The 14,501-nt window shown below is 44.5% G+C and overlaps 1 protein-coding gene across 3 annotated transcripts in view; it reads right to left on the reverse strand.

Annotated features, from left to right (window-relative positions):
- Positions 1-14,501, reverse strand: part of PLD5 (phospholipase D family member 5) — a 417,084-nt gene that overhangs the window by 336,602 nt on the left and 65,981 nt on the right. Inside the window, exon 1 of one of the 3 annotated variants that reach the window (XM_019422950.2) lies at positions 3,983-4,422. The exons of the other annotated variants lie outside the window; for them this stretch is intronic. Coding sequence (XP_019278495.1) covers positions 3,983-3,985 — 3 coding nt within the window. The 5' untranslated portion in view covers positions 3,986-4,422. Of the gene's footprint in view, positions 1-3,982; positions 4,423-14,501 lie in introns of those variants that run through there. 3 annotated transcript variants of the gene reach the window in all.

Consider the following 14,501-nt stretch of genomic DNA (forward strand, 5'->3'; position numbering starts at 1 on the left):
CCCACTCATTTCCTTCCACATCTGTCCATTCATCTTACCAATGTGGCTACAAGTAATCAATTATCAGGAAGATCACACTGCAGTCCTTTGTCATTTCTGGCTATATCCATACCACCTCCAAACTTCTAAAACCTGCATGTGTATATATATATATATATATATATATATATATATATATATATACACACATACATACATATTTTTTGAAAAGAGGTACATAGAACCTCTTCTGATCCTCTGAATCCACTTTCTCTTCAGGAACACAAAAGATCACTTAATACCATAAGCCTCCACATTTGTCCCAGAACACACTGCACTGTCACTCACTTCTAAATACCCTACTGGACTTTGGGTGAGAGACTCCTGTGGATGTCTTTTTTTATTCACTCAACAATACACAGAACCTACTCTACATGAGGCATCATGTCAGGTAATGTAGGAATGGCAGCCAGGCGACTCTTCTTCAGTTAGTAGCTTCAAGTCCCGGTCTGTGCTTTTCTTTCTTTTCTTTTCTCTTTTTTTTAATGTTTATTTAACCATTTTGAAAGAAAGAGAGACCAAGCAGGGGAGGGGCAGAAAGAAAGGAGAAAGGGGAACCCAAGCAGGCTCTGCACTGTCAGCACAGAGCCTGATGTGGGGCTTGATCCCATAACCATGAGACCATAACCTGAGCTGAAATCGAGTCAGACACTCAAACCAACTGAGCCACCGGGGCCCCTCTGTGCTTTTCTTTTTCATGTTCACACCAATCAGTGGTCGGTGCAGGTGAATTTTTCATGCACATCACTTCCTACTTTGATTCTTTTCCATTTTCTCCCCATCATCTTCATTTAAATCCTTATCATCTTGTACTTCAAAATTTCAAAACCTGCCTTGCAATTCATCGTTCCACCATGATTCACAGCCTAATCAAACATCTGACTTTATATAAACGTATTAATGTAATTATCACAATGACCCAACAGAGGTAAGAGCCATTGTTCCCATTTTGCAAATAAAAACACTAATTGTTAAAGAATTTAAAAAATTACCACATGAATACATGGGTAACCCAGAAATTTAACTCTAGGTCTGAGTGCACTTAAACCCTCTTTCCATAACATTAGACTCTCTTCCAGACTGAGGCAACTCTTTAAGGGAAGTTAGCCAGAGTGGAACTTAAGGTAAGAATTATGGTGTTGGGGGGCACCTGGGTAGCTCAGTTGGTTAAGCATCTGCCTTTAGCTCAGATCATGATCTCACAGTTCATGAGTTCAAGCCCCACAATGGGATCACTGCTGTCAGCACAGAGCCTGTTTCAGACCTTCTCTCCCCATCTCTCTTTCCCCCTCCCCCATCCCCCACTAGCACATGTGCACTCTCTCTCAAAAATAGACATTAAAAAAAAAAAAAGAATTATGGTGTTGGTATGCAAATGACAAGAAACCCAAACAGGTGACACCAAGAAAGAACAGACCTGTCTTGGAGCAGATTGGCTATGAGGAGGAAAGAGAAATGTTAAAGATTATTTGAAGTTTTAGAGGCTGGGTCACTTAAGGTTGGCCTGGCTCACCTTCCTATATACCTTCACAGGTTGTAGGATGAGGTGGTTTAAGAAGTAAGGGTCGTACATTTGTTCCTAGCCTCGCACTACCTTTTACTAGCTATGTGTCCTTAGGAAAGTACTTAACCTCTCTGAACCTTACACCTCATTACAACAGTATTATTAATAATAATCTGTCTTTAAAAGCAAGGATATAAAAAAATAAATAAAAGCAAGGATAAGGATTATTAAAGAATTAAAAACACTTGGCACATAGCACATATGTCCTCAATATTTGTAAAATATTACTTAAAAGCATTCACACATTTCCTTTGATTTGAAATAACTTGCTTGCAAATATGTGGGGTGGATTTAATGATTTGCATTTCCTTTAAATTTGTAAATAAAATAAAAAGAAGCAATCTGAAGTCAGAGCCCACAGCAGGCTGACTTATTTGGTAAAACAGCCAGCAAGCCCTGACATGCTCCCGATTCTAATAATGAGGTCAAGGAGAGGGTTTTAAACACAATTGAGTGTCTCTTCTCTTGGATAATTAAGGGAACTGATCACATCTGCATGTTGAGAAACATGATTGGTTTCCTTTTCATCATGGAAGGGACTTCACGAAAATCTAACCCACAGATTCACTCCCCTTACAATCAAAGACTGGTTTTTCAACCCACTGGTCTCTGGACAGACTTCTCACTACAAGAGAAGGGGAAATATAGTCCCCTTTGCAAAAACTAGCTGGTTAGAATGTCCTCCCTACAAAACTATGACCGTTTTAGTGTTTGCGGTTCAGAAAAGCTCAATTAGACGGAAGCTTTCATTTTAATGTACAACTGGGTAATTTTTCCAACTTTTTTTTTTTTTGGCAATCAAAAAAGAGGTCTACATACTTTCATTAGGTTGTGCTATTGCATTTAAGTGACTCAGTCCCTGGTGGCTCCTTGTTGTCTCCCTGAATACTGTACAAGATTGTCGCTGTGCTTAAGTTTATGCCCACGCTTAAAGTGTGCTGGCAGGAACTCTATCTGCATTTCAGCCCAGTCCTTTTTAATCCTTAAAGGAATGTTCTTGGGCTAATAAAGAGAAGAGAAGAATTATTATGCTTCAAGAACTCAAGCAAAACATTCCACAGCAGTAAGGAGCCCCACTTAACCCTTATGCTGGGTATGTTGGCATTTACGTACCCGGCTGGTCAAGGAGAAACAGATGAGTCTTTAATGTGACTTCTCCACAGGTTAGAAGAGTTTCTAGCACAGATGCAATAATAAAGGGTAACACATATCAATAAAGGAGGGAAAAATCTGACCCTGAACTTTGCAGCTGTTTCTAGGGTCTGTTCCTAGCGATCTAGGACGGATGATGAGGGCAGGAAGTGAGATGAAATATTTTCATAAATCTGGTTCCCAGTGTCCCCTTTTCAGAGTTGTTGGAAAGGCAGACTTCTAAAAATTCCCACATCCCCTTCATCAGAACTCTCTTCATTCATCTGGATTATAAACAGAATAATCATTTCCCACACATCAGCTGTGCAGTCAAATAAATGTATTTCAGGCATTCTCTCTATACAGTAATAGGTTATATTTTCTCTTAAATGTTATATAATCTTATTATGACCACTGTCCTTCATCCCTTGACTATTAAAGAAAACGTTTAGTGGCTTCACTCTTAACACCAGATCCTCCCACCGGTCCTGCATCACGGGCACAGGAGGAGAGGTGCACGGAGAAGCCACAGAGACCACAGCCGACCCCGACCTCAGCACACCGTCCTCCCACGAAGCCCACACCTCGTCCAAAGACCTCACACTTCCATGAAGGCATGCCTCACGCTGGCAGTGTTGGCTTTGCTAGAGTGAAATCAAACGAACTTCCTCCAAAGTCACTTACACTTTCCTTTTAGAACATGGGCTCCTTTTGTCACTGTCTACATAGAATAGTTTTGAAAGGGGGAAAAAAAAACACTCCGAAGTTTGCTCTAGTAATGGTTAATCTGCAAATGCCTCCCATCAACTAGTGACAACTCACTAGTCAGAAAAGATAGCTGTTTCATTATGAATGGGTTTGTACCCCCGCATGAAAACATCGAGAAAGCAGGCGATTCTTTCTTTCAGGCAGGCTCCTGGAAATGACAATTGCATTCAGAGGAAGAGCACATATCAGAGACCACATTAATCAGGGCTCGCCTTTGAGGTCACTGTGGGACTGTCCTTCCCCGGCAGAGCCCCGCAAATGGTCCTTATTAATTACAAGGCTCCTGACATGAAAGGAATCATTTTTCAAAAGTCAGTACCTTGGTGCCAAGGGTTTCCCTGCCCTTCTGAGTAAAAGGCTGACAGTGCCCCAGAGCTCAAGTTCAGTCTCATGCGACCCACAGCCACTGTCGCCAGCAGATGCTAGGTATTCCTTCCCAGGTAACAAACTAGGTCTGCAGAAATCTTGGGAGTTTCTTACCATTGTGATCCAGTCTTCCCTCCCTGCAGAGTCCAGCAGCCAGGAGCTGTTGCTGCTGCTGTGCTGTTCCCACAGCCACGGGAGGCTTTGGAGGCAGAGAACGATTCATGTGGTACAAATGTATTGCCACCGATTACATTTCAGTCCCTCAATTGCTGGCCTGGATGCTTTGGAAATCAGCCAAACCAAGCGGGAGGAGAAAGGGCTGCAGTTTGCAATATCAGAATTTCCCCCTAGAACCTGCTCTTAGCAATTCGGGTCTCTCATGTAGCATTTTAAGCAAATACCGAAGGCTGCTACATTCAATTAGATCTCGCTCTCTTTTCCTTTTCAACTGAGATGGTTGTGTTGCTTTGTGGGATGAAATTATAGCAGGAGCTCAAGCTGACCCAGGGGACACAGGCACTCTGCCCACGTCCACACACCTCCAACCTGACCAGAAACGCCACTCTTCCGATCAGAGAGGAGAGCCCTGGCCAGATGGAGAGGAAGGGAGAGGGCAAGGCTGGTGAGCACCTGAGGCCACCAGGGTCACAGCAGCTCCGTCACTGGTGTGCCAAGGACCAAACACAGGACCTAAGTCTGGACTACAGTGTTCGGTGTCACACTGTCAAATCCAAACATGTGGGAAGAAAAGTTCTTTGCTCATCAAAGGAGTCTACGAAATATATGTTATCCTGAAGAATAAGCCAGAAGTTCTTCACCTGCAGGGACTGTATCTGCCAAGATGCTTTAAATCAAGCCAGGTCTGCTCACTCATACCAAATCACTGGGCTTTTTGTTTTCCTAGGTTTTGACAACATTTTATTGCTTAAAAATTCATCTATCTCAGAAGGATTCAACCACACAATCAAAGCTCAGGCCAGGACTCCAAAATAATAATATAGGGGCACCTGGGTGGCTCAGTCGGTTAAGTGTCCCAACTCTTGATTTCGGCTCCGGTCGTGATCTCACGGTTTGTGGGTTTGAGCCCCACATCGGGCTCTGCACTGACAGTGTGGAGCCTGCTTGGGATTCTGTCTCTCCCTCTCTCTCTGCCCTTCCTCCGTTCATACCGACTCTCTCTCTCAAAAATAGATAAACATCTGGGGCACCTGGGTAGCTCAGTCGGTTAAGCGTCCGACTTCGGCTCAGGTCATGATCTCGCGGTTCCTGAGTTCCAGCCCCGCGTCGGGCTCTGTGCTGACAGCTCAGAGCCTGGAGCCTGTTTCAGATTCTGTGTCTCCTTCTCTCTCTGCCCCTCCCCCGTTCATGCGCTGTCTCTCTCTGTCTCAAAAATAAATAAACGTTAAAAAAAATAAATAAATAAATAAACATTTAAAATTAAATAAATAGTACACAAAAGCAAAAATACCTATTAATTTCTAAACTGTTTATCTGCCGTTCCTTCCTCGCTTAGTATAGATTCCAGTAACATGGTTGCCACGTCGGTTCTATTCCCTTCTATGTTCCTACTGCAGCATCTACACATTGTATAATATTTATTGCTGAATTAGTTACTTCTCCATAATTGTTGAAAATGTGAGCAGTCCCACAAACTGCTAAAATTCCTTTTACTTGGAGCCTGATGTGTTCTAGGCTGGGGTTGGGTTCCTCTCGTGACAGCTTTCCTCACACCAAAAGAAAGGTCCACGCCCCCTAAGAGGTTAGGCGAGAAAGGGCAAGAATAACTTCCCGCACAGCTTGCAAATTCAACACAAGGCATAAAATTCATGCCGATGGCCAAGGGTTCTGATTTCTTAGAAAGAATTCATAGCGTTCATCAGGCCTGATCAAGAAATAGCCGTGAATCCACAGAGTCAAAGAAAACTACTCCCTTTTCACGAGGCAAGTCTTTTAAAAGAGAAAAGCAGAAATGGTAGGCAAATCAGGTGCCCAGGTGAGACACTAGAGCCCATTTCTGTGGCCAAGATGTAGCCCAGTGCTGGCAACAAAGGAGGTTCTGGATACTTACTGAATTCATGTACACCCTTAAAGCAATGCCCTGGAACCCTGAAATGTCAGACACTTTCTCTCGAGCTAGGAGGAGCCAACACAGCCTAGTGTGGGGTCTCAGCTCATTTTGAGCCTCATTCGTGGTCCCATCTCTAGGACACTCCCCACTGCTTCAGCTGCTCCCTGCACCATGCCCCATCACACTTGCCCTCACTTGCAATGAGGTGGTGACACTGTCTGCCGTGTGACCAGGAAAGGAGCCTTGTCTCAGGGTGCCTGGGTGGCTCGGTCAGCAGAGTGTCCCCGTCCTGATTTCGGCTCAGGTCATGGTCTCACGGTTCCTGGGATCGAGCCCCACGTCAGACTTCGTGCTGAGCCCTGCTTGGGATTCTCTCTCTCCCTCTGCCCCCCTACCCTGCTCACACTCTGTCTTTTTCTCTCTCCCTCTCTCAAAAAAATAAAATAAAAAATAAAAATAATTTTTTAAAAAGCCTCGTCCCCTCTTTTCTGCTAGCCTCTGGAAACCCGTACCGTGGTGTCAGCGAAGCATCTTCCTTTCCTTCTCCCTGTTCTTCAAAGTGCAAGGTCACTCCTCCCTCCATCAGGAAGACGCCCCTGACGGCTTCGCTCCATGGCTGGCGTGTGAGTCCTGCACACAGTTTGTGAGCGGTATCCCCACCGACTGCAGATGAGACTAAGATGAGTCACCAGGGCAGTTCGGGGGCTTCACGAACGGGCCCCCTAAACTCTGCTCTCCCCCCATGCCTGCAAATATTCACTACTTCTGTCCCAAAGAACCCCCTGCAGTCCCCTCAAGTCACAATACCTGTTCCTGCTTCCTGGCCCCTGCACACATGGGGCCCACTGGGACACTCCCTTACATCCGCATCAGAGCCCCACACAAACCTACGCAGATTTAGAAGCGGTGCTGTTTCCACCCTAAAGATGCTCATACGGTGTATCGGCATTATTTTTCCCTGAGAAGAACGAACGTCTTCTCATATAAATTGCCATCTGGCAGAAACCACAAGGGAATATGAGGAAGTCTTTCTGAATAACCGTCTGTCTGCTGACTGAATAAGGAGTCTGTCAATGTTAAGACTTGTTTGGACACTTGTGTTAATCAAAATTGTTAAGACTTCTTGGCTTGATGTTGTCGGAACTCACTGAATCACTGAATCACATCCCCCTCACTGATACCAGCCCCAGACCCCACCAGCAGGAAAGTTAGAAACTTCTGGTGAGAAGTGGGGGGAAATTGGAATTTCCTATAAAATAGTAAATTCTTTCAGGGTGCCTGGGTGGCTCAGTCAGTTAGGTGTCTGACTCTTGATTTCAGCTCAGGTCATGATCTCACAATTCACGGGATCTGGCCCCACATCAGGCTCTGTGCTCACAGCACGGAGCCTGCTTGAGATTCTCTCTCTCCATCTCTCTGCCCCTGCCCCCCAAATATTGTTTTTAAAAAATAGTAAATTCTTTCAATTAAAAATGTAGACATTCAGGGGTGCCTGGATAGCTTAGTCGGTTAAGCGTCTGACTTCGGCTCAGGTCATGATCTCGAGGTTCGTAGATTTGACCCACGTGTCGAGCTTTGTGCTGACAGCTCGGAGCCTGGAGCCTGCTTCGGATTCTGTGTCTCCCTCTCTCTCTGCCCCTCTCCTGCTTGCACTCTGTCTCTCTCTCTCTCTCAAAAATAAATAAACATATAAAATATAGACATCCAAAAAGCCAGTCCTCTCCTCTTGCACCCCTATGGCCCCATCCTCCCACATATCCCTGAATACCAAGACATTCAAGATACACAATGTAGAGTCTCAGAGCCAGGGGTGAAAGGCCCAGTGGCAAGCTGCCTCCACCCCTTTGAACCTGAAAGGGTGCAAAAAAAAAAAAAAAAAAAAAAAAAGAGAAGTTCTTTTACAAATGTGTCAAATAGCTATACTAGCTCTTTTAGTGTTTTCTTATAAAAAATCCATTTTATCTTTTCAGTGAAATCTTTACTGCATCTTCAAGAGATACTTAAAATGTACATGAGGGGTGCCTGGCTAGTTCAGTTGGTGGAGCGAGTGACTCTTGATCTTGGAGTTGTGAGTTAGAGACCCACATAGGGTGTAAAGATTATTTACAAATAAAATCTTTAAAAAATAAAATGTGTATGAGAAGCCCACCAAACATGACTACCTCCCTCCAAAGAATGCTCGTGATTCACTGGTCAGTACTTAAAATGTTGGTCCTGCATGAATAGCATTTACTTGGCATTCCAAAAAAAAAAAAAAAAGGAGCCAGTAGAGACTAGAGGCTCCCATGGCCACCATAACGCCTACTCTCTGCTGCCACAATCCCCTGGAGGTAAGAATCCAGAGAAAATGAAGGATAGTAGGTTCCTAACTGTTCCACAGCAGCAAAATTATGCCTGTCCACCCCCTTAAGACAACAAAGAGAAGGGCTGGGGACTGCTTATCTTTCCACAGTTCTCCCATCGCCACTTTTTTTTTTTAATTTTTTTAATGTTTTTTTTTGTTTTGAGAGAGATTGACATAGTGTGAGCATGGGAGCAGCAGAGAGAGAGAGGAAGACACAGAATCTGAAGCAGGCCCCAGGCTCTGAGCTATCAGCACAGAGCCTGACACGGGGCTCGAACCCACGAACCGTGAGATCATGACCTGAGCCGAAGTCAGACACTTAACCGACTGAGCCACCCAGGCGCCCCTCCCATTGCCACTTTTACCCCAAATCCCACCCTCCTGTATTGCCCGGTGTTTTGCTGTTATTGGGATCCATGTGGCCTCACCCCCCCCCCCCCCCCCCCCCCCGTCCAGCCTCACAGCTGTAGCCAGAAGGCTGGGCTACAGGAGCTGGGCTACAGGAGCACCCATAGACCAGTGATTGCAGGATCCCTTAGAAATAAGCACGTGGGCAAGATGGCACTGTTTTCAAATGTAATCTCAAGCAGCCCTTCTCAGTCTAAGAACCACAAAGCATGTAGGGATGCCTTTCAGTTTCTAATAATGTGTCAAAGGTTTCTGTTTCAATAGATTGGAATTGATGTTGGCAGACAAAAATTTAGGTCAAGGCAATGAGAAAAAGAAGCCATCACTTCCTAAAACCACCCAAGATTGCCAAGTATTTATATTACGAGAACAGTCACACAGAAGGAAACAAAGAACAAAAACATATTTCGGCAGAAAAATATTCCCATTAACTTCTATCACGGTATTATTTATGAGATATGAAATCATGCAGGATGGTTTCTAACCATGAGAAGTGGACACAGTAGGGAGAAAAATTAAGGAGATAGCAATAAAGGGCACATGCCCTCAAGGAGGGTAGCAACCATCATATACAGAGTCCTCTGCAGGGTCTAAACTATCCAGTAGAAGACATGGATCCTGCTTTGCAAACAATCCTGAATTATGGAGACAGCTGAATGGAGGCCCAGGATCTTTGCAGACCATCTCAGTTGACCCTCTCTGGTTCTGTGCCTGGGACCATCTATTTTCTTCCAGGGGCATGGATTATGTTCCTATTCTCCCTTTTCACCACAGGAGGGAGCTGCAGTGTAACAAGGGTAGCGTTCTCCAGCTTTGCCTGAGGGGTTGGTGACCAGTTTTCATTACCAAGTACAACCTGTGTGAATGCCTCCAACTAGAAAAGAATGTGACCAATCAGTGGTTCAAAACCAGCTTCCCAAGCCATCCTCCAACTGACCCTGAGTTCAAGGGTTTCACATGCAAGTATGTGTGCATGTAGTACAACTGTTATGTTTTGTTATCTACTTTAATATCAGAAATCATTTGAAAGACGTTATTTTGATGAGGATAATCCAGGAACACATCCTAAGCATGAAGACACCTGATTTTTTAGCTAATGACTTTAATCACATGGAACTCACTGGACTGATTTACCCACGGATTAAAAGCAATCTGTAAGCTATCTTCGTCTGCCCAATTCTTTTGGCATAAATGATCGCCCCAAGTAAGAAAAGTCTGCCCAGGCATATTGCCAAAGATGATTTAGTGATAGTAAATAAGGAGCTTAATGAAGTGAACTCTCCTTATTAACCTTCGGCCAGAGTCACATCTGTGCCCATTGCTTGTTTCGGTTCTTAAATGCTCTTTAAAAGCAGCAGCCAACTTCAGTTCTAATTTTGCCTCTGAAGAATTCAGCACAAGCCCATCTAGAAGAGTGATTATCCCTCAATTTGGAGGCAGTGAGGTAGGCACTTCCGTGAGGTCCCAAGAGGCATCAATCCGATCACAGTGCTTGTCCCAGAGGGTAGGTCTAGGCCCACATCAACACAGGAACTCATTCTGTATGGTAGTTCTGCAAAGCTGCGTGTAGTGTCTTCAAGTCAAATGCAGCTACAGCCAAAAGGGGGAACAGGTGGAACATGACATAGGAACAGAAGTGTCCGTTGCAGTCCTTGAGTCCCAGTTAGGTAAAGTTCCACTCTATCCTGGCTCACTGGTCAGGCCATTGTGGTGCAGGATGGAGCTGGTGTGGAGGTGAGGGGGGGGGGGGGCAGCTCTCCCCACACCACATGCTCCAAGCCAGTACTCAATGAGTCCAGGAATTCTGAATTTGAACCTGGCCTTCCAGGCCATTATGAAGAAATACTTGTCCAGGTAGGAGGATGGAACATATTTTACTTAAGAGTATGTCAGCTTGATTTGTAAGCTTCATATATTTAGAGGTATAAAACTTTGAACATTGGGGTGGGTGTATTGCCTTCCCTTGCTCCATTTTGCGAATCAAAAGCATATCTTTGGTTCAATTCAGTAACTCTCGGTTGGGCTTCTGAGAGGATGAGAATTTGCAGACACCATGGTAAGGCTTGGTAGCCACTGGCTAAGACACCACTGGCTAAGGCTTGGTAGCCACATGTGACTAAGTTTAAATTAACTAAAATCAAATAAAATAAAAATTCAGTTCTTTAGTCACCTTAGCCACATTTCCAGTGTTCAGTAGTCTCTCGTAGCTACTGTATTGGACAGCACACGACAGAACATCTCCATCACCACAGAATGCAAACAGAGTAAATACAGAATGGGGAATACTGGGACTTCTGCACTCTAAGGGCACAAATCCGCAAGGAAGTCTGCCTACTTGGACTGACTATGCACTGACCATCATAGATGCATGTGTTTGTGGATGGTCTAATTCAGAGGTCTCAAACTGGCCACCTGTGGAATGAATATTCTCTGTAGCTTCTGTCATACAGTAAACACGTTTTAAAAATGGGAACTCATTAAAATCTAATTTTTTTTTTAATTTCTCTTGAAAAATAGGAAGATCTGGCCCCTCTGGGCCTACATTTTCACATTGGAACACAGATCTGGAGCCAAGAATCTGTTGTCCCTTCAAAGGGATCTTGTGATTTCAGTCTACCAAAGCCCACGCTGGCCACTGTGTTCAAGGGATTTTCTGTCTAATTCTTGCCATGTATGCATTTGAATGGGAACAAAAATAATGTCTCTAGTGTTGTAAAAAAGGAAGTATCTATAATAAAACACCATAAAGAAGCCTAGAACGCTCTTGCTTATTTTTTCTGTATATATTTAAATAAATAAATTCCACTCACTTATCCAAATGGTACTCTACAATCTATAGAAATAGCATTAGTGAATTACAAAAGAATGAATGTCCTAATTTCCAATAATTCTCTACTCAATAACTTAGGCTTTCATACTTGACGGGAGAAGAGAGGAAGGATAACAGAGATGTGATTCCTTCCTCCCTTGTCTACTGTCCCGTTCCTCCACAAGGAAACATACTCACACACGTACATATGTAGTGCACACACACACACACACCACACACACACACACACACACACACACACACACACACACATCTGTGTCCCACAAGTATAGTGGGGCTATAAAAAGGTCTAGCTTGGGGCGCCTGGGTGGCTCAGTCGGTTAAGCGTCCGACTTCGGCTCAGGTCACGATCTCGCGGTCCGTGAGTTCGAGCCCCGCGTCAGGCTCTGGGCTGATGGCTCAGAGCCTGGAGCCTGTTTCCGATTCTGTGTCTCCTTCTCTCTCTGCCCCTCCCCCGTTCATGCTCTGTCTCTCTCTGTCTCAAAAATAAATAAACGTTAAAAAAAAAAATTAAAAAAAAAAAAAAAGGTCTAGCTATGCATAAATAAAAATGGGCCCACTTCTGAATAAGATTCTGAATAATATTTGGAAGTCTAATTGGAAAATATCTAATAATGAACAAGACTCTTCATTCAAAAATCTAGTCTCATGCCCATGAATTTGTACCCATTTAAACTTAAGCTCCACTGGTGCGCCTGGGTGGCTCAGTCGGTTAAGCGTCTGACTTCAGCTCAGTGATGATCTCACACTTTGTGGGTTTGGGTCCCACATCTGGCTCTGAGCTGTCAGCATAGAGCCTGCTTCAGATTCTGTGTCTCCCTCTCTCTCTGCCCCTCCCACACTTGCACTCTATCTCACTCTCTCAAAAGTAAATATTTTTATTATTATTTTTTTTTCAACGTTTTTTAATTTATTTTTGGGACAGAGAGAGACAGAGCATGAACGGGGGAGGGGCAGAGAGAGAGAGGGAGACACAGAATCGGAAACAGGCTCCAGGCTCCGAGCCATCAGCCCAGAGCCTGACGCGGGGCTCGAACTCACGGACCGCGAGATCGTGACCTGGCTGAACTCGGACGCTTAACCGACTGCGCCACCCAGGCGCCCCGATATTTTTTTTATTTTAAATTTAAGCTCCATTAAAGCAGGCACTTTATCTGTCCTATGCAACACCATCATATAGCAGATATTCAACTCCCAGTAAATATTTAAGTGGAATATCAGAACCGTCAGAGGGAACAGAACATTTCCTTAGAAATTCTAGGTCTCTGCTATATTCTCCTTGATATCAACCCAATGTAATGACATTATATTCATTTATTCCACAAACAGCTGATAAAAAACTCTTATGTGCTGGGGCTCAGCTGGAGTATTATTTTAGTATGCAGCTGTTTATTCTCTAAGTCATAGGTCATACATTTAAGAAGGGCGCTGCAATCACATAAGAAGAATCTGATTTTGGATACTGCATTGCCTTTTTTAAAAAGCTGTATATGCACGAAACAGTTCTACAATTTGTGCCTTATCTGATCTATTACATGATATATGCCTATAATATCTATTTTAACAAAACACCTAGTATATCATCTATGTAATACTATTATTATATCATCCATTTCTCAACCTTCCCTTCACCTCCTGGCACCAACTTGGCTGTCCTCTGGGACTACTGCTTTCCCTGTGGTACTCTCAAGGCAAAGCTGTTTTCCTCTTAGTCCTTGGACCACTGGATGAGGATGGCAGTAGACTTCCCCCCTGCCCCTCCCTGCCACTTTGAGACCATTCTTCCCCCCTCCCTTCTCCCCAAAAAAGCCCCAGCTCGAATTTCATGCCATCAGAGGAGATCACCCAATACTCAGTGTCCTGAGTGTCCCCGTGGTCTACTGACCCACCAGGTCAGCTCTCTTCTCCCTTCTCTCTGCAATGGAGTCTATCACTGCTTGTGTCTTAACCTTGGACATGTCAGTACACATGTAAGAGACCTTCCCGGTGCTGTGGGGTCTCGTCTCCTTGAACCATCCCTTTCAATAATCCCCACTCAGCCTCAGGCACTGGCTCTCACATCATCACCACCAGCTGCAAACGCTCCAGAATCTCAGTGTAATGCACCCCACTGTGTGCCACAAGTCTCTATCTTCTCCTCAGTGTAATGCACCCCACTGTCTGCCACAAGTCTCTATCTTCTCCTCTCACTTTCTCTGCTATCCTGACTCCAGCGATTTTTTTTTTTTTTTTTTTTTTTTTTTGCCCCCACTAGGATCAGCGACCCATTTGATCACAGCACCACGTCACCATATCTCAGCCCTGGAGGTCTTTCCCTCCCCTACGTCAGCTGGAAATCAAAACCAATCCGTGCAATCGCGGTCTTCCATGTGACCTCTATTTTCTGCCCTTCTCCTCTTCACTGTCCTTGCTTTGCCCTCCAGCACGCAACACATGCACCCTTCACTCCTGCACCTGCACAGCCATGCGTGGCTGGAGAAAAGCAAACCTCGTATCATGTCTGCATCACCAGGGGATCCCCCAGGGCTCCCAAGCAACCACTCTCCTCATTGCTAATCAATCCACTGATTCACCCACTCTCCCAAAGGGCTATTTCACATTTTCTTATCTCTCTCCAAACTTCCAACACCTTCTGGATGGTTTGTACTCTCAGCTTATGACCTTTGCTCTTACTTTGCCTCATCTGCCCACCATCCAGGGCCCGCCTCCCCGCTGGTACCAAGGAGGAACTAGCCCTGCTTCTGCCTAAAGGCAGTCCCTCTACTTGTCCCTCAAGTATATCACTTCAGTTATTATCCCCTCTTCTACAAAAAAAAAAGGTATTTTTCGCTCTATATTGAATCATTCCTATCAGCACACAAAATGCTATTATTATTCCTCCCACCTTAAAAAGGAACAAAAAGACCTTCCCTTCTCCCCATTTTCCCCACCAGCCACTGTGTCATTTCTTTAGTTCCTGCAACAAAATTTGGAAAGTATTGTC

The sequence above is a fragment of the Panthera pardus genome, unplaced genomic scaffold (genome assembly GCF_024362965.1).
Source record: "Panthera pardus isolate Hobbes unplaced genomic scaffold, ASM2436296v1 HiC_scaffold_21, whole genome shotgun sequence".
Classification (NCBI taxonomy): Eukaryota; Metazoa; Chordata; class Mammalia; order Carnivora; family Felidae; genus Panthera; species Panthera pardus.